Source organism: Aethalodelphis obliquidens, unplaced genomic scaffold (assembly GCF_003676395.1).
Source record: "Aethalodelphis obliquidens isolate GAN/ISIS:26980383/991018 unplaced genomic scaffold, ASM367639v1 scaffold35, whole genome shotgun sequence".
NCBI lineage: Eukaryota > Metazoa > Chordata > Mammalia > Artiodactyla > Delphinidae > Aethalodelphis > Aethalodelphis obliquidens.
The window spans coordinates 5333337-5353224 of NW_020837979.1; the positions used below are offsets into that span (position 1 = coordinate 5333337).

At 46.7% G+C, this 19888-nt stretch overlaps 1 protein-coding gene across 3 annotated transcripts in view; it reads left to right on the plus strand.

Moving 5' to 3' along the window:
* CREG2 (cellular repressor of E1A stimulated genes 2) overlaps positions 1-19888 on the plus strand; it is a 47500-nt gene that overhangs the window by 21551 nt on the left and 6061 nt on the right. Inside the window, exons 3-5 of one of the 3 annotated variants that reach the window (XR_003437621.1) lie at positions 8416-8579; positions 13997-14110; positions 17006-17118. Coding sequence is in view for 2 of the 3 variants with exons in the window: in XM_027128783.1 (XP_026984584.1) it covers positions 13997-14110; positions 17006-17153 (262 nt within the window). In the remaining variant the exon portion in view is untranslated. Of the gene's footprint in view, positions 1-8415; positions 8580-13996; positions 14111-17005; positions 18613-19888 lie in introns of those variants that run through there. The other 2 variants (XM_027128783.1, XM_027128784.1) reach the window with 2 other exon arrangements.

The window sequence follows — 19888 nt, forward strand, 5'->3', positions numbered from 1 at the left end:
TCTCCTGCCTGGAAGTGGACCTAGTTCCCCCTTTTGCATGTCTTGTCCCTTTGTGTATGACTGCCTGGGGTTTATTGAATCATAAGATTTGATGCTGCATAAGAGAAAATCCTAGCCCAAGATGCTTACAGAAATGTAGCACTCTGTCCTTTACAGACATATGGCCAAGGCTTCCAAATAACACAAATTTCATTCCAAGAAACTCAGAGAAGCCATGAATAAGAGCATTGAACTGAAGGGTGGAAAAGGCATCAACACAGCATGAAAATGGACCAATTTGTTCAGAGTCTCAAAAAAACAGAGGCTGGGAGGGTCTGCAGATGAACCCCAAATAACTTTCATAGTTATTCCAGAACAGACCATTTTTTTAAATGGTTGTGCACCCAAAACTGAGAAGAAGCAACCACCTCCAGGCAGTAGTAGTTGGGGAGGCTGGCACGACGAAAAGGCCATCCCTTTCTTCGATAGGTGTATTACTAGGTGATAAGTCAGGAAGACGATTGTCTACTCGCTGTATGTGGATTTCCCTGAGGCCCTTGACAGAAAGCCTGAGTGATGTTCTTATTGACAAGACAGAATAATACGAACAAGGGATCGTAGTGCTGGGTAGGCTTCTTTCTCTCGCGTGTAATACACTTGTTTCTCTTACACCTAATTTCACGAAGATGTGAAACTGTGCATGGATGGATGACTGGCGGGAGCCCTGAAGGTGTTGATTAATAGGAGGGGGTTTCATCTGAGTGCTGAGGGGAGGATGTTTCTGGTTCCTTGGCCATTTACAGCCCCTGGAAAGTGGTGGGAACCTGGGAGCCAGTGGAAGGATCCTGGGTTGAACCACGTGGGAGCTTGAGACACTGAATCCTGTTGGAGAGACACAGAAAAATTGTCAGGAGAAGCTGAAGCCACAGCCAGGAAAATGGTGCCAAGAAGGAAGGAGAAAACTGGGGGGGGGGGGAATTTAATTGGGACAGTGAGGCATTATACTGGTACGCCATAAAATTAGAATTAAATCAAATTTCATATAAAAATTTAGAAGAAGTAACATAACATAACAACACGACATGTACACGCTTCCCTGGAAGGATGGAGTAGGGAGTGGCGGACGTGACCTACTCCTCTACTTCGTGAACCTTCTGCTCGAGCAGTGAGGTCCATCCTGGACACTAAAGTTTAACAAGAATATTGACAAACTAGTAAGTCTAAAAGCAGCGAGACTGAAACAAGTCTTGAGAAATAGGTAAGTGCTTTCGGCAGATGTCTGAAAGGCCAGGCCAGAAAATGGCAGCTCTGTTTGTTCTGATGTCGCCCTGGAGGCGCGAGCAGAACAGGTGGGAGGAAGCCACAGAGGCCTCGCGGTTTCCTCTCCGCTGCCGCCCTCTTCTCACCTTCAGCATCGTGCGATGGTCGATCCTACACCCGCGCTTCTCCAGCAAGGTTTTCACTTCCTCGGCCACATCCAGATCTGGTAGCACACGCCCCACGTCCGAACCTCCGTTCTGAGCATCCTACCCCAGGCCCTTCTTGCCTGAGTCACCGCATGGAGCCCAGCCGTCCTCTGCCCCATCACCATCTCATCTCACCACGGTCAGCGCCTGCTGGCTCCCCTTCCCCTTCGCCCAGCTCAGACTCCATGGTCTGTCTTTATAACCCCCCACCCAAGACCACCTGCAAGTTCTCTGCCCCTCCCCCTCGGAAGCACCCCTGGCTACATCCAACCCCGTTCAACCCTGATCCCTCCTCCTCTACTCCTGCACCCAGGAGGCTCCGAGTTACAGGAACAAACCACACGGCCAGGCTGACTCGCCCACTTTAAATTCATGAACGGAATCCTCCCATGCATTCCAACATCACTGGAAGATTCTCCATCTCCCACCAAGGCTCCTTTCCCACCTTCAGGTTCACGCCTACTCCCTGTTTTTCAGACCAGATCTACTCATCCCCTCCAGTCTCTCTGGGCTGCAGGTGACACCCACGTTTCTTTGACAAAATGCAGACGCCGCTCAGCCTCTCTCCTCTCCCTCCACTAGTCTGTAAATGTACCTGTGTCTGTGCCAGTGGGTCTCAAACAGAAGTGGGGGGACCCCTCCCCAGGGACATTTGGCAATGTCTGGAGATGGTGTTGGTTGTTACAACTTGGGGAAGGAGGGTGCTCCTGCAATCCCGTGGGTAGAACCCAGAGACGCTCCTAAATGTTCTACAATGCACAGGACACCCCCAGCCCGATGAACTGCCCAGCCTCAGGTGTCAATAGCACCAAAGTGAGAAACTGCTCTACACCAGCTGTCCTTCCCTTACTAAGAGAAAGCGGCACATCGCTGTGTGTTCCCAAGTCAGGTCCGGCTGCTCGGCGCTCGAAAATCAATACTCGAGAGAGACAGATGTTGGTAGAAAGGAAAGTTGCTTCTCAGCAGAACGCCAGCAATCTGGGGAGATGGTGGACTCAGGGTCCCCCAAAAACCATCTCCGAAGATTCTGCTCGGCCATGAAAGTTTTTAAAGGGAAAAAAGGGAAGTCATCTCAGTTAATCATAGAGATGGGGGATCCGAGTGGCGCTGCGCCCCACTGTGTGCAGGCTTGTCGACTTCCTGTGCTCTTTCTTGAGATGCTATCTCGTTCGCACAGTTTGCTTTTGAGATCACTGCAGGGGAAGCTGGGGAAGAGATCTGGTCATCTGTTAATTACTTCTTCATTTCCACTTCTTTGACCTAGGGAAAGAGCCAACAGATTAGGCGAGGCGTTGTGTGATCAAAAGGTTTGAAAGGGGTGCTAGGGCCGGAGATGAGTAGAGCGTGGGGGCGCCTGGTTTGAGGTTCGTGACTAGATAAAAGGGGCCTCCTACAAAGAGCTCTTTCCTGCAGAGCTGCCTACATGGGGGTTCTGCTGTGTTTTGGGTGGCACGGTTCATTGTGTAAGAAAGTCCCATGCATCACAGGACATTTCGGATTCCCCGTCCCTGCCCAGTAAATGCAAGTAGAGCCCCCAGCCCAGTCACTGGGGCAAAGGTGCTCCACAGATTTCCCAGCTTCCCTTATGGGCAGAAACACTTCCTGGCTGAGAACCACTGTACGTGGATCGGATGGTGATTGACGTTGTATCCCTGTCACTTGGGGACTGCATGAAACAAATTTTTTTTCTCTATTTTAAAGAATTGAAACAAAGTTGAATATTTTAATGTCATTCACCCAGTATGTCTATGCGTATTGGCTTAACTTCCTAAATCCAAAAAGAACATACTGTCTGCTTTTCTCTAACATTTTTCTTTACCACTGGACACAAATACATCAAAATAAGACAGGCCTTTAAATGTATCGTACTAACCAACAAGACATAAAGTGTTTGGGAAGGTTGAATGTAAATTTATTAGAAAAATGCATCCCTTGTGAAGCTCTTAGAAAATTGTAGCTCATAAAAATGTGAGTATAAAAAAAACTGTAGCAAAAGGAGGATTACTTATCTTAAAGGATTGCTCAAAGAAAGCAATCTTCTCATGTAATTGGAAGTCATTTAAGCGCTCAACCGCTGTCTCATTGTTTCCTTTATAGCCCCTGGGTCATCTAATCCACTTTTTTACCCACAAGGTGCTAAAGCTGACTGTTCTTTCTATTTAATAGCATTCTGGAACCTGGGTATGGATGGGCCCATGCTTTGACACAGTATTGCCTTTTGGATCTCTGCCTGTGGGCGTGAAGCTGTCTCCCTGTAAAAGAACAGACTCTTATTATCTTTTGGTCCCTGAGTTCCCTGGCTTAAACTATCAAATTCTATATTAGATTCTGTTGGAGGAGGGACTTCCCCGTGGTGGTCCAGGGGCTAAGACTCCATGCTCCCAATGCAGGGGGCCCGGGTTCGATCCTGGTCAGGGAACTAGATCCCTTGTGGAATGTTTTACAAGTATTACATGTGTTATGATAGAAATATATATAGGGCACAAGTTTATATGAGTGGTGGAGCAAGTTACTTGGAATGAGCTAAGTTTTAATATGTTTATTAGGCAACCAGTGATAGGTGAGTGTGTGCGTGCACACACACGTGAACATGCATATGTGTGTTCATGCATGTGGAGGGTTCATCATGGTGTGAGAAAGGCTGGGAGGTTTGAGTCTTGGTGTAAAAGTAATTATTTATATCCAGAGAGCTGCAAAGGATAAGGCCAGGAAAAAAGACAAATACCTGACCATTAGGAACATTTTGTACCGTATTTTCAGATTTTGGTTGTGCTTGTATAAGTAGAGGGGTATTAAAAGTGCATGAAATTAGAAGGTGACAGTTTTTTATTTTAGAAAGATTACTCTAGCAATAATGTAAAGGAAACCATGCCATCAATGTATGAATAATAAATTAATAATAACCAAAAAAATGATTCTGTTGGAGGAAAAATTAAAATAAAAAGGTTAAAAATAAGTTCCAGGCTGGGGCGTGCGAGCATTCCCCCTAGCAGAGGCCACACAGAGCAGTAGCACAATGTAATGAACACAGCCAGGGACCAGGGCAGGCAGAGGGCAGTTCCTAGACAGCTTCTGCCACTTTCTAGAGGGTCCTCAGGCTGGTAAGTCATCCTCTGGGTTCTCCAGGTGACCACCTGAGCAGACCAGGCTTTTCTGGTCCTGCCCTTGAGACAGAAGTCCTTTTGGGTCACTAGCTGCCCATCTGGCAGAGTGCGGGTGGCAGGCTCCGAGGACAAGTGGAAAGGAGAGCGATGCCCAAAAGAACGTCCCCTAACCTGAAAGAGAAATGGAAACAGTGCAGCCCAAGGCCCTCAGCCCCAAGGGGCAGCCCTTCCCGCAGCACACAGATAAATTCACCAAATTCTCACCAACTGCGGAAGGCAGAAAGCCCGCCCGGACATTTCCAAGGAACCTGGAGAGGTGCTGATGACGCAGGTGGGGACCATCACCGCCGCCCCCCGTTCTCCCTGCCCCCTCCTCAGCCACATCTGGATGTCTTATCACCACACCTGGTGGCTTCTCTCCTTTGCCATGCAGGGACACTGGGTATAACAGACTTTTACTAGGGTCTGGGGGAATAGTGGGAGGGGTGACTAGGGTTGTCGGGTGAAATACAGGATTCCCAGTCAAATGTGAATTTCAGATAAACAAATACACTTTTAGTATAAGCATGTCCCAAATATTGTCTGGGACATCTTATACTGAAAAAAAAAATTGTTGTTTATCTAAAATTCAAAGGTGACTGGGCATCTGTATTGATACCTCCTACGTCTGGCAACTCCAGGTACAGCACTGGACAGCAGCCACATCGCGGGGCATCCCTGCACCATCACTGGCCACCCCTCATCCCAAGGTTGGAGGACACCCCTGCCACATGGCTGGGTATCCCCTCCAAATTCCAGGCCTCCTCCCACTGCCTTTCTTTTCTTCTCTGAGTCTCAGCGACCTCCCCAAACAAACACAGCAAGACAAAACCTTCTGTGTCTTCTGCCGAACCGGAATTCAGAACGCAGTAACCTCGGGGAGGCGTCAGCTCCCTTTCTCTCCCTGCAAACACTGGCCTGGGTGCCGTGAGGAGGGGGGCCTGGCCTTGTCCTGATAATCAAGACCCACTAATACACTTTCCTAAACAGAAGAGCAGCCCGTCCCGAGATGAATTTGCTTCCCTCCGTTACCATCCCCACTTCAACCCCAGTCACACAGAGATGCACAAATTCAGAATCAGCTGCTGTCATTGTTTCCTGAATAGTGATTTTTGTCTTGCCCCATTAGAAGTCAAGGAATGGAGTTCAGCTAGAAGCAGAGGCCAGGAAATAGCAGATGGTGTCTCAGACTAGGGGGACTGTGCACATGCTAAACAGGAAACAAGAAGAATACAGACGGACTCAGGAGGTTCAAGGAGATGGAGTGGGACTTCCTTTGTGCCAGGGCTTCTCACATCCCCAGGCTGCAGATGGGCCCCTAAAGGCCCTGGGCTAGTCCAGGGAGAGCAAGGCCACACAAGGGTTCCAGACTTTGCACCAGCAAGAGCTCTTTCATTACCTTACTCTATAACCCATGTAATATGAAACACTTTTGTCTGAAGAACAGATAACATTTTAAAATAATTTTATTTCACCATCTTTATTTTTTTATTTTTTAATAAATTTATTTATGTATTTGTTTATTTTTGGCTGCGTTGGGTCTTCGTTGCTGCGCGCGGGCTTTCTCTAGTTGCAGCGAGCAGGGGCTACTCTTCGTTGCGGTGCACAGGCTTCTCATTGCAGTGGTTTCTCTTGTTGTGGAGCACGGGCTCTAGGCACGCAGCCTCAGTAGTTATGGCGCGCAGGCTCAGTAGTTGTGGTTCGCGAGCTCTAGAGTGCAGGCTCAGCAGTTGTAGTTCGCGGGTTCTAGAGTGCAAGCTCAGTAGGTGTGGCGCATGGGCTTAGTTGCTCCGCGGCATGTGGGATCTTCCCGGACCAGGGCTCAAACCCGTGTCGCCTGCATTGGCAGGCAGATTCTTAACCCCTGTGCCACCAGGGAAGTCCCTCAGCATCTTTATTACTCAAAGATACACATATGCAAATCAGAGCTTCTGATCAGCATGTTATAATTATTTTTCCCTTGCTGTTTCCAAAGTGATTCAATTCCAACCAAAAACAGAGAAACTGAATATTTTTACATGGGTCAAAGACTGTGAAGACTCTAAGGTTTTACCCTATTTGCAAGCAAGCTCACCTGGTTCATTCTAAGTAACGAGTCAGCCTGCCGTGGTTCATGGATGGGGGCAGAAGACACAAGCCTCCTGGGTCAGAGGCAAAGGACTCTGTTACCCCAGCGATGGCAGCAGCCAGCGCGTTAGCAGTTTATAGTGGGATTTCCCCCGGGCCCTAGTTCCTCCGGGTGGATGTGAAGAGGGCCGGGGGTCATCTGCACACACGGTGGGGTGCATTACAGGAGAGGAACCCTGAGCCTAGAGAACCAGCATCTGTACAGTGGAGGCAAGCCTGCCGCCCCCAGAGGGAGCCCATTCTACACCCCTCTGGACAGGCCACCACCCCATGGGGAGATGCTCTGTCTTCCAAAGCTGTTGGCTCTGTAAACATCTTTGTGAAAAGATAGTTCAGAGCCAAGGGAGCTAGTCCTATGCTTACAAGACGTTCAGAAACACGAGAGACCATGGAAAACTGCTTCCTAATACATGGTAGATACAGTCTTATCTCAAGGAAATATATAAATGTGCAAATATTTTAAAAATACAGGCCAGGGACTTCCCTGGTTAAGTGGTTAAGAATCCGCCTGCCAATGCAGGGGACACAGGTTCGAGCCCTGGTCTGGGAAGATCCCACATGCCGCAGAGCAACTAAGCCCACGAGCCACAACTACTGAAGCCCACGCACCTAGAGCCTGTGCTCCACAACAAAGAAGCCACCACAATGAGAAGCCCGCGCACTGCAACGAAGAGTAGCTCCCGCTCGCCGCAACTAGAGAAAGCTTATGCACAGCAACGAAGACCCAATGCAGCCACAAATAAATAAGTAAGTAAGTAAGTAATTTTAAAAAAATACAGGCCAGGACTTCCCTGGCAGTCCAGCGGTTAAGACTCCAGGCTTCCAGTGCAGTGGGTGCAGGTTCGATCCTGGTCAGGGAACTAAGATCCCACCTGCAGCTTGGCAAAAAAAACAAAAAAAAACAGGCCGTCTTTGCTCCTCATGGATTGTTACTAATACCATCCAACGTTAGCTGGACATGCCTCAAGCATATGATCCAGTCCAAGAACAGAGACAGAGTTCCTGAAACTCGAAGCCCTTCTATAGTGAAGAACCTCCCAGTTGCAAGAAGTAGAAAAGTAAGCTCAGATGTGCTTGGAGAATTAAGGAAGCTGATTAGTTGACATATTTGAAAAGTCCAGAGGTAGGCTTTTCTTAGGAGCTCTGCAAGGTCAGCCCATCCCTCCTCACTGCCTTCTCCAGCGTCTGCTGCATTTTAAGGGCCGCACCCTCCCACCCCTGCCCGTCCCCCACCTGTGATCCCCTGTGGCTGCCAGCCACTTCCGGGTACACGTGCTCCGTTTATGTCCAGCAGCAGCGAGCATCTCTCCAGTTAGACTCCAAAGGAGAGGGAGGGGTTGCCGTTCCAGAAGTCCCCAGCAAGTAGCTCCTCGAGCTTTAATGAGCAGACTTGCTCTTGTGCCCATCCCTGAGTCCGTCACTATGGCCAGAGGATGGAATTTGCTGGTTGGCTTGGGCAATCCCAGCTCTCAGGATCTAGGGACGGAACAGGGTTCCCTGAAGCCGTGTGAGGGAGAAGTGGATGCCTAAACGGTATTCCACGTGCATTGCCAAGAGGAGGGGGAATGTTTTTTGTTTTTTACTTTAAGTATAGTTGATTTACAATATTATGTTAGTTTCAGGTGTACAGCAAAGTGATTCAGTTATACGTATATATGTATATATCTATATTCTTTTTTTTCAATTCTTTTTCATTATAGCTTATTACAAGATATTGGGGAATGTCTTCTACAGCAGCTGTTCATCAAAGCACGCTCTCAGAAATCAAAAGCCGTGGATCAGGGTCTTGGGGTACACAGCATCCTCCTACCTGGTTGCTGTGCACTGGCTGGCCATTTGGGAGCAGCAGGTGCGGTAACCTCAGGTGTGTTGCACTCACATGGCTCAGGATAGGATTGGAGTCCAACTCCCCTCCGATGGTGTATTAGTTTTTTTGTTGTTTGTTTTTTGTTTGGGGGGGTTAACTTATTTATTTATATTTATTTTTGGCTGCGTTGTGTCTTCGTTGCTGCATACAGGCTTTCTCTAGTTGCGGCGAGCAGGGGCTACTCTTCGTTGCGGTGCACAGGCTGCACATTGCGGTGGCTTCTCTTGTTGCGGAGCACGGGCTCCAGCATGCGGGCTTCAGTAGTTGCGGCACGCGGGCTCAGTAGTTGTGGCGCATGGGCCTAGTCGCTCCGCGGCATGTGGGATCTTCCCGGACCAGGGCTCAAACCCTCATCCCCTGCATTGGCAGGTGGATTCTTAACCACTGTGCCACCAGGGAAGCCCCGGTGTATTAGTTTTCTAATGCTGCTGTACCAAACCACCACAACTTAGTGGCCCAGAACAACACAAATGTATTATGTCATAGTTTCGGAGGGCAGAAGTCCAAACAGGTCTTCCTGGGCTAAAACCAAGGTGTCCTTTGTGGAGGCTCTAGGGGAAAATCCATTCTCTTGCCTTGTCTTGCTTCTAGAGGCTGCCTGCACTCCTGGGCTCTAGCCCCCTCCGCTGTGCAAAGCCAGCTATGGCCAGGAGAGTCTTTTTCCCATCATATCACCCCAACACTCTCTTTTGCCTCCCTCTTCCACTTTTAAGGACCTTTATGATCGCATCGAGACCAGGTGCGTAATCCAGGCCAGCTGACTGGCAACCTTAATTCCCCTTGGCCATGAAAGGTAACACAGTCACAAGTTCCAGAGGTTAGTACACGGACATCTTTGAGGGGCTGTTATCCTCCAAAAGGATAAAGCTTTCTGTTTACCTATTTAAATACATCATCGTCTTTCTAGTCTTTGTAATCTCCACCCCTGGAGAAGCAAACTGCTCCCTTCTTAAATGTAATGTGTTCTTCTATCATGACTGGAGAAGCAAACTGCTCCCTTCTTAAATGTAATGTGTTCTTCTATCATGACTTACTTATGAATCCTAATATCATTGCTTTCATGATGGAGCGCTTTTGTGAAAAAAATTGGCTTTAATAGAAAACAAATTGGGTACAACTGATGACAGTCTCGTCTGGTTATCTGTATGTTCAGTTCCCATTTACTATTTTTATTTATTTTCTCCAGTCCATCTCAGATTTTTTACAGAATTCAGTGTTGATTCAGTGTTTGCAGTTGTGTAGCGCGCCTCCCGTCATTCTTTCATCTTTGAAAACTCCACAATTCAGCAACTACATTTTTGCAGTGTCAAAACCTCAGCCGCCTGTAACAGTTTCAAATGGTACACGGTGTTCTGACAGGGAGCATTTCACCTGAGTATGTGGGCGTGTCTACTCTTTCTCTTATTGTGACTCAACGGAGCGTATAATAAAGAAAAACTTGTAGGCAGGTGCAAACAAGTCCCTTAAGTATAACAAAACATATGTTTTGCTTAACAAATGTACCTTTCTTTAACGTTTTAATGGACGGGAATGAGCTCTGATGAGTCATGCCTCCTGGAAGCAGCCGTTCTGTGATACACACCATCTGTGAAAAGAGCATGTGCAGAGTCTGCTTGGTCAACTGTGTGGGAGTCCCAAGACCACCCTCAGGCTCAGTGATTCGCTGGAAGGACTCACAGGACTCAAGAGCTCATGGTCTATTCCAGTGAGAGGATACAGATCCAAGTCATCAAGGGCAAAATGCACACGGGGCGCCGTCCAGGAACACCCAGGCCCAAGCTTCTAGGAGACCTTTCCCACTGGAATCATACAGGGACACACTTAGTTCTCCCAGAAATGATGTGTGACCACAGGTGCAAGGTATTGCCAACCAGAGCAGCGCACCTGAGCCTTGGTATCCAGGGTTCTTACTGGAATCCAATCACATGGCAATGATAGCATCTGCATGATTGATCTTAGCTACGCAGACTCAGGGCCCAAGAGGCTAAGCGGACCCAGCGTGGCCCAGGGTCTCAAACGCAAAAACACTCTGGTGAAGCAGGACATTTCAAGGGCTCGGTGGTATCTTCTGGGAGCCAGCCAAGGGCCAGTCCTCCTGAAGACGGGCCTTTCTTTGGAATGTGCAGGCTTTGGACAGCCCCGGTCTGCTGCGTTGCCCCTTGACTGCCCACCAGGAGATAGTGTTACGTGACCATTATTTTTTTGTCTTTTTTCAGCTTTATTGGGGTATAATTGGCAAATAAAATTATAAGATATTTAAAGCACACACCATGATAATTTGATATACGTATACATGATGAAAAGATTCCCACCATCTAGTTAATTGACGCATCCATCTCCTTGCCCGTTGCCTTTTGTGCGAGAACATTTAAGTTCTCTCCTCTTCGAAAATTTCAACTATACAATATAGCGTTATTAACAAGAGTCACCATGTTACGCAGTAGATTCTCAGACTTTTTCATCTTATAGCTGCAAGTTTGTACCTTTTTACCAAACTCTCCCTATCTGCCCCCCAACCCCTGCTGGAAACCACTTTTCTGCATTACATATGTAATATTCAAAGAATATAGAAATATATAAAATAAAAAGGGGCTTCTCCCCCTATACACCCCGAGCCCCTCAAATCCCCTTCTTGAAATAACCAAAGTTATATCTTGGAATATATCCTTCCAAGAACCTTTGCTAAGCATATATAAACATTATATATATATACACATACATACACAGACACACATACACACACACACACACACACACACACATACATAGTTTTAGGATTTCTTTTTTTAATGGGGTCCTACTGCATGTCTTCAGCTAACTTTTTACTTACATCTTTCTTATGGCCACCTATAGCTCTATCTCATTCTTTTTAAAGGTTGTATTTCATACTGTTGATAAAACAATTTATTTATGTTCTCTCACTGCGGAGCATTTTGGTTACTTCCCATTTTTTGTTGTTTTCTTTTTTTTAATTTTTATTTATTTTATTTATTTATTTTTGGCTGCGTTGGGTCTTCGTTGCTGCACGCGGGCTTTCCCTAGTTGCGGCGAGCAGGGGCTACTCTTCGTTGCGGTGCGCGGGCTTCTCATTGCGGTGGCTTCTCTTGTTGTGAAAAATGGGCTCTAGGCGTGCAGGCTTCAGTAGTTGTGGAACATAGGCTCAGTAGTTGCGGCTCGCGGGCTGTAGAGCGCAGGCTCAGTAGTTGTAGTGCACAGTCTTAGTTGCTCCGCGGCATGTGGGATCTTCCTGGACCAGGGCTCGAAACCGTGTCCCCTGCATTGGCAGGCGGATTCTTAACCGCTGCGCCACCAGGGAAGCCTGGTTACTTCCCATTTTTGCCATCACAAATGAGGCTGCAACAGATATCTCTGCACACACTCTTTTTCTGTCATGTGATACTTTTTTTTTTACCCCTAAGGTGAACTTTTTTCTTCCCCCTAAGCTGAGCTTCTGAGAAAGCATTCACCAAAAGTTAAAATGTAATTAAACATGATATCTAAGAGTCCACAATCAGATAATAAGAGAGAGAATCCATAAACATTGAGGGCGCATAGGATCCAGGAGGTGAAGGAGATGGTCAGTCTGGGATACACCCAGATACGAGTGCGAGGCTCCCAGGCGGCTGCCTTCCTGCTTGAGGCCAGAGGACCTGCGCTCCGACAGGCGCTGCAAGCCCCGCGGCCCAGGACAAGTCACTTAGCCCACCTGAGTCGCATTCCCCTCATCTCTAAAACAAGGTCAGTCATCACACCTACCTCCTGGGGTCGTCATGAAGATGAAACAGAACGAGGCAATGTACAGACACACGCAAAACAAGGCAGTGTACAGACACATCTTGTTGCCCCATCCTGGAACCACCTTCCCAAGCACATATGGAGAGATTGTGAAATGCTAAGGCACCAGCTGTCACCTGGGGGAGGTTTCTCTCCTGACTTAAGATGAAGCCACGATCTGAAACATGAAGATTCAGATTCTCCCATTTATGCTTCTTCCAGAAATAGGCAGCCGCGCATGATGAGAGGTGGGTGGGAGCTCTACGTTGCCCTCCCACACTTTCAGTGCCAGGTGACTCTTACAAGGAAAGCGAGTGTTTATAGAAGAATCCTGCCACCATGGAAACGCTTCGCACACGATGTTATTTCTAACATCCCTTACGTTCAGTAAGGGACCTCTGTGTCTGATGACGGGGATGCCTGAAAGCCTTTACCGTGGCCACTGCTGGATCCAGGCAGATGCACTGCGTTGCTCCACGGGTGCCATTCACGGTATCTCGAGGGAGTGGCACTCCCTAGAGTCATGCAGAGCAGCAACCTGACTCTGCACAGTGGCTCCCTATGGGGGTGTTGCAGAGCCTTGCCCTGGCCTGTGCACTCTCGACTAGGGTACTTCCGGGGTTGTCTGCCACCCGCGAGGATGCACACTGACATCCAGCCTACACAGACACACCTGCCACACTGCCTGTACCAAAGTTTCTTAATTTTTTCATAGTTTATTGAAGTATAGTTGATTTACAATATCGTGTTCATTTCTGCTGTACAGTAAAGTGATTCAGGTACACATATGTATACATTCTTGTTCATATTCTTTTTCATTATGGTTTACCACAGGATACTGAATACTGTTCCCTGTGCTCTACAGTAGGACCTGTTGTTTATCCAGCCTATATATACTAGTTTGCCTCTGCTAATCCCACACTCCCAATCCATCCTCCCCCACCCGCCCTCCCCCTTGGCAACCACAAGTCTGTTCTCTATGTCTGTGAGTCTGTTTCTGTTTTGTAGATAAGTTCATTTGTGTCATATTTTAGATTCCTCATATAAGGGATATCACATGGTATTTGTCTTTCTCTTTCTGACTTACTTCACTTAGTATGATAATCTCTAGATCCATCCATGTAGCAACATGGCAAATGGCATTATTTCATTCTTTTTTGTGGCTGAGTAATATTCCATTGCATATATGTACCACATCTTCTTTATCCATTCATCTGTCGATGGACATTTAGGTTGTTGCCATGTCCCGGCTATTGTGAATAGTGCTGCTATGAATATAGGGGTTCACGTCTCTTTATGAATTAGAGTTTTGTCTGGATATATGCCCAGGAGTGGGATTGCAGGATCATATATGCTACAGTATTTTCAAGTAATTCCAGAAAATGTAAAAACCTGAACACTATAACCAGCAATGTGATCACTATTTTCTTTTCTTTTCTTTTCTTTTTCTGTCATGGTGCGCAACCTGTGGGATCTCAGTTCCCCGACCAGGAATCAAACCTGGGCCCTCGGCAGTGAAAGCGCGGAGTCCTAACCACTGGCTCTCCAGGGAACTCCCTCTATTTTTAATAAAATCCTTAGTATGTCCAGCTGTCCTTCTATCATCATATTAATATCTGAAAAATGTCCTTCAAATGCAGAAAAAATATCGTCGACCCAGAAGATCCCCGCTGTGCCCGGTTAACGCTCACTGGCCAGATGGTCGCAGTGTCTCCGGAAGAAGTGGAATTTGCCAAGCAAGCCATGTTTTCAAGGTTGGTATCTGCTTTAAGGTTGGTTTGCCCAGAAACATACAGTGTGAGAAGCAGAGGTTGGGGCTATGCCATTTGATGCCTCTGAGGTGATGACAGTAATGGTCTGAGCTGTCCTTTGGTGGCAACACTGCCGTCTGACGCTGAAAGTCTTGGTCGCCTGAGGGGGCAGCAGAGGCCACGCATGTGACCTTGCAGTGGGCTGTCCGTGCCTTTGGAGAGCGCCCCATGCTGGGGTTGCAGGCACTGTTCCCTGCATACTTCCAGCCTTTCACAATGGCCCTGCCTTGGAATGGAGAAAAAGGGGGCTTTGTGGTCCAGTCAATACAGCAGACATTTGCAAATGTCCACTCTAAGCAGAGCTCGGCACCAGAAGTGACAGCAGTGTTCCTTCGTGTGGGACCCTCACCCCTTTTATAGCCGAACCACTTAGGATGCAGCTTTCGAGCTGCCCCCCACCACCTGCTTCCCGAATTGGATGCCCTGGACGTTACACTCAATCAAAATTTTAAAATGACATCCCAGGAAATCGGCATGCGTGCTGCTAGGGTCAAAATGAGTGACACGGGAGCCCCGGGAAGCGGGGGAGGAGATCAGCGTTTGCAAAAAGTGAGAAGGGTGGTCCTGCAGGGGTGCTGGAGTCTGTCTCTATGGGTGAGGAGAGGGTCTGTGCAGGGGGAGGCCTGAGGTGGAAGGTCAGAGCTGGAGTGAGGAGGGGCGGGTATCCACATGGGGTGTGGGCTGGCAGATTGGTACTTGTCTAAGTTAGTGGGAGAGTAACATGAAAGCAGGTGGTAAATTAGACAAGCCATCCGCATCCCTATGGAGATGGGATGATTGTACATACAGGGGAATCATGAAATAAGTAAACATACAGCAAGTCCCCTACATACGAACAAGTTCCCTTCCGAGAGTGCGATCCTAAGTCCAATTTCTTTGTTAAGTCCGACACGGTTAGCCCAGGTACCCAACTAATACAATTGGCTCCACAGTACTGTACTGTAATAGGTTTATGATACTTTTCACACAAATAATACCTAAAAAACAGACACACAAAAGAATAAAGAAAACAGTTTTACACTTACAGTACAGTGCCTTGAAAAGTACAGCCGTCCAGTACAGCAGCTGGCATCCAGGGGCTGGCGTCGAGGGAACAGGCAAGAAGGGTTACGGACTGGAGGAGGGAGAGGAGGGGGGAGGTGGCAGAGCTGAAGGATCTCCGGCAACAGGAGACGGAGGGCAAGCTGCCATGTCACTCACGCCCGACGCTGATGGCACAGGTCCTGGTTCCCTGCTGGATTCAGTTGTTCACATCTTTGAAAGTTCACAACTTGAAGGTTCGTATGTAGGGGACTTAGTGTAGTAATAAGTAAACACAGAGAGAGGAAGCCTGGTTTCTCACCGCCATGGAAGAGAGTTAGCAACACGCACAGGAGGACACTAGATCAGCCTGGAATTGGATCCATCCACACGGACTTGTGGTTTTCAATACACAGACAGAGAGATAAATGGAGATGCGTGTGTCTGTGTGCCTGTGCGCATCTCAGCTGTCACTCTTTAGTTCTGATTTCTCCTCTTCCACGTTATGATGGGCAGTGAGATGAAGTCAAAGCCGCAGGAGACATTTGCGTTCATTAAGTTCGTTTCCTATTTTCCACATTACCGCAGGTAACAGTGTTGCCAGAATTTCCACTACTGGATGATGTGGGTCCCTTTACTACACGCATCCAACCACCTTGTCTTTACCTTCTTTAAACGCCCGTGGTCAGTCTCCTGCGGTCCTTCCAGCATCCTACTGCCTGGACCCCAAGCCAGGGCCTCACGGACTAGAATTTGCTGTACCTACGTTCCCCTTGCAGGGGCCAAAATTTGTTCCGGTTATAAATACAAAACTAGTTGGCTTAAAATAACAACAATCATGTTATCATCTCAGCTGCATGAGTGTTTGGAGCGTTGGGGCCTCAGATCAGCAACTTACTTTCAAATGGTTTAGGAAAAAAAAAAAAAAGTTCTTTATACCGTACTTTCAACCTCTCTGTCAATTTGCAATGATTCCAAAAAAAATATTTTTTTTTAAAGGCATCAACCTATCACTGCACTGGCATTATTGCAAATGTTTTTCCCAGTTTACACTTGGTCTTTGAATTTTGTTTATAACATTTTTAGATGTAAATAAAACTTCTATTTTTATGAAGTTTTAAAAAAGTGAGCGCCAGACCCTGCCCTCAAGGAGGATGCGTGTTTTTAGGCCTACGCCTGAGGGAGGAGGAAGTCAGAAACAGAGGGCGGAATGTGAGGGCTGTTCCCTGTCTACGCTGGCTGGTTCTCAGGTTGACGCGACCGCTGTAGGCCTCTACAGGAATGGAAAGCTTCCCGTGAACACATTTGTTTCCCGGACTTAAAATTCAGCATTTCACATAGAGATGCTTAGAGCCTTTCGCGATGCTTCCTGGTAACAATGGCCCCCGTCCCCTGGGCACGTCCTCTATGCAAGTGCTGTATGTGTCTCATCATTTGCTGCCCACACAGCCCTGTGATCTGACCACCATCCCTCTCGCCCCATGTGACTGGGAAGGAGACCGGGCAGGCTTAAGAGAGCAAACGGCCCATGAGGCATCCCAGCAGCTGAACTGGAGTTCGAACAAAGTTGCCTGGCTCGAGACTTGAGCTGTCTGCCCCTCTGTGGTGACAACAGTTTCCTGCCCTCCTAAGGCTGCCCCAGACCTTGACCCTGGCTCCCTGGCTTCTGCCTCTAGCTGGTTTGAGCAGGTCTCAGCCTAAACACAGCCTGGCGTCTGGAGGGCCCTATGACCTGACCAAGGATACATCTGGCACTGTGCTCAGGAGAGCCCACCCTCTGATGAGAACGGCTTTAATGTGACGTCTTTGTTTCTGCAGACACCCAGTTATGAGGAAGTGGCCTCGTCAGTATGAATGGTTCTTTATGAAGATGAAGATAGAACATATCTGGCTTCAGAAATGGTATGGAGGAGTAGCTGACATTTCCAGGGAGGAATATTTCAAAGCAGTTCCAAGAAAGGCCTGATGGAGTGAGAAGAAGGTCCTTGATGTTTGCGTAAAATGAAAACCTTTTGAGCGATGCTGCCAGACAGCAGTTGACTGCTGTCTCTTTGTGAAAGGGTTCACTGCAGCCCTGTCAGTCTTACAGCAGAGTGAGAGTGGGTCACCAGGGACCCCTGTGCTAGCTGGAGATTGGAGGCCATTTGCAAATGGCCAGATCATACAGGGACTTCACATAGAGAGTCTGTTTACATGTGTTCAGTCCAGACTCACCTATGTGGGATCACTGTTGGTTGTCACGTTGAGACAGTTGCTGTTCCATTCTTTAAGATAAAAAACAACAAGAACAACCAAAAACCCTACGCCTGTATGTACAATGTGATTGCTTTGTATCGTGAGAGTATGTTTGTTGCTTGTTGTACCCAAAGCAGTATCCTGGTTCTGAGCTCATTGCAACCACAGAAGAACTAAATACGCATCACACAGCTGCCGTCTGGTGTTTAGGGTGAGGGTGCAGGACTCTTTGTCTGTGGGTTACCATCCTGCTGCAGAATGGCAAATGCATTATTGAGCCCCGTTTGCTAGAATGTACTGGTCACTCGTGAAGCTTTTCTCCCACTGCAACATGACAAACCATGTGGGAACCCCCCGAGTTTGGTGCACAGCCCTATTCTAGGTGATCGGGCCATGGTGGTACATTAAGGGAGGGGCAGCTTCGGCAACAGGCTCCCCAGATCCCCTCTGCTAGTGCTGGGATAGAGGGTCCCCTTCTCTTAGGCTTGGGGAGTGGTACTCAGTCTGTGGTAGAGAGAGAGGAGGGGGACAGGGAGAGGCTGGAAAGGAAGCAAAGGCAACGACGTATAAGAAAAGGAAGGAAAGAAGTAAGTAACTGGAGGTACGCTCCCTACGCAGCCATGGGCCAGGCCCTTGACGGGGTCATCTCACTGAAGCCTTACAGCCAATGAGATGAATCATCATTGCCACTTACAGACAAGAACACTGAGGCTCAGAGAGGCTAAGTCAACATCCCAGGGTCTGATTCCACCACTCACTGCACGCAATGGAGAGAGTGGTACCTAGACAATTTCCAATTCTAAGAACAAGACAAAAGAGTTACTGGTAGTCATTGAATCAGTAAAATCAGTAAAACGATGACTAACCTGCCTGTAGATTGGCCACTGTTTTCTACCAAAAAAGAAAACAAGTCTCTGAAATTTGATTCTTATTACAGATTTTAAATTTTCTACAAATCGTATGCAGGAGCACCTGCGTTGTACCTGTGTGTATACCTAAGGCCTACAAGGACCTATGTGTATACTTCCAAGACCTCTTATATTGAAATTTATAAAGGGTCTAGCACCACCCAGTTTTCTGCCATTTTATATGGCTCTAAACCCTCTTTGGTCAGTTAGGTATATTGTATAAATATAAAACTACAATACACAAAATATAGGAAATATACATTTAAAAAATAAATAATAGTGTTATTAATGGTTACACTTTTGTTTAAAAAATTAAGACACGAAGAGAGTGAGTTGTCCAAATATTTTTAAGTGCCTGTTACTAAAAGCATAGTAAGAGGCACAGAATTCTTTATTTATCAAAAGTCAAATCACGAAAGTGTTCCTTAACAATAGCAATTTCTCATATATAAGAATAAGGTAACTTTGAGGGTATTTCATATTTTCAGAGTTTAAAATTGTTGCTACCCCCATTTAGAGGTAAGAGGGGAAAACTGGAAGGAGAAACCACATACTCCGTAAGCCAACCTCAAATTGTAATTCTCTGGAACGTCTCTGTGTCCAAGTCCCATCTGAAAGATAATTTTCCTAACGCTAGTTTTGCTTTTACAGTCAGGTTTCACTTAGCTTGTTAAAGCTCACTCAGCTGCCTCGAGGAGCTTTGCAGCTTAACCACTGATGACGGTTATCAGTTATTTATCCAAATTACAGGGAATGGAATCTGAACAGGTTGGATGATAAGAAGAGTGTTGAAAAGGCATCTGCTTGAAAGGGAACCCTTTTGCACTGTTGGTGGGAATGTAAATTGATGCAGCCACTATGGAGAACAGTATGGAGGTTCCTTAAAAAACTAAAAATAGAATTACCATATGACCCAGCAATCCCACTACTGGGCATATACCCAGAGAAAACCATAGTTCAAAAAGACACGTGCACCCCAATGTTCAGTGCAGCACCATTTACAATAGCCAGGTCATGGAAGAAACCTAAATGCCCATCGACAGACGAATGGATAAAGAAGATGTGGTACATATGTACAATGGAATATAACTCAGCCATAAAAAGAAACGAAATTGGTTCATTTGTAGAGACGTAGATGTATCTAGAGACTGTCATACAGAGTGAAGCAAGTCAGAAAGAGAAAAACAAATGTCATACATTAGCGCATATGTGTGGAACCTAGAAAAATGATATAGATGAACCGGTTTGCAGGGCAGAAATAGAGACACAGATGTAGAGAACAAACGTATGGACACCAAGGGAGGAAAGTGGGTGTGTGTGTGTGATGAATTGGGAGATTGGGATTGACATATATACACTAATATGTATAAAATAGATAACTAATTTAAAAGAATCTAATTTAAAATAGATATCTATAAAATAGATAACTAATAAGAACCTGCTGTATAAAAAATAAATTAAATAAAATTCTAAAATTCAAACAAAAAAAGCAAAAAAAAAAAAGGCATCTGTTTGAGAATAATGGACCCCATTCAGGCCAATAAGTTTTAGCAAATCT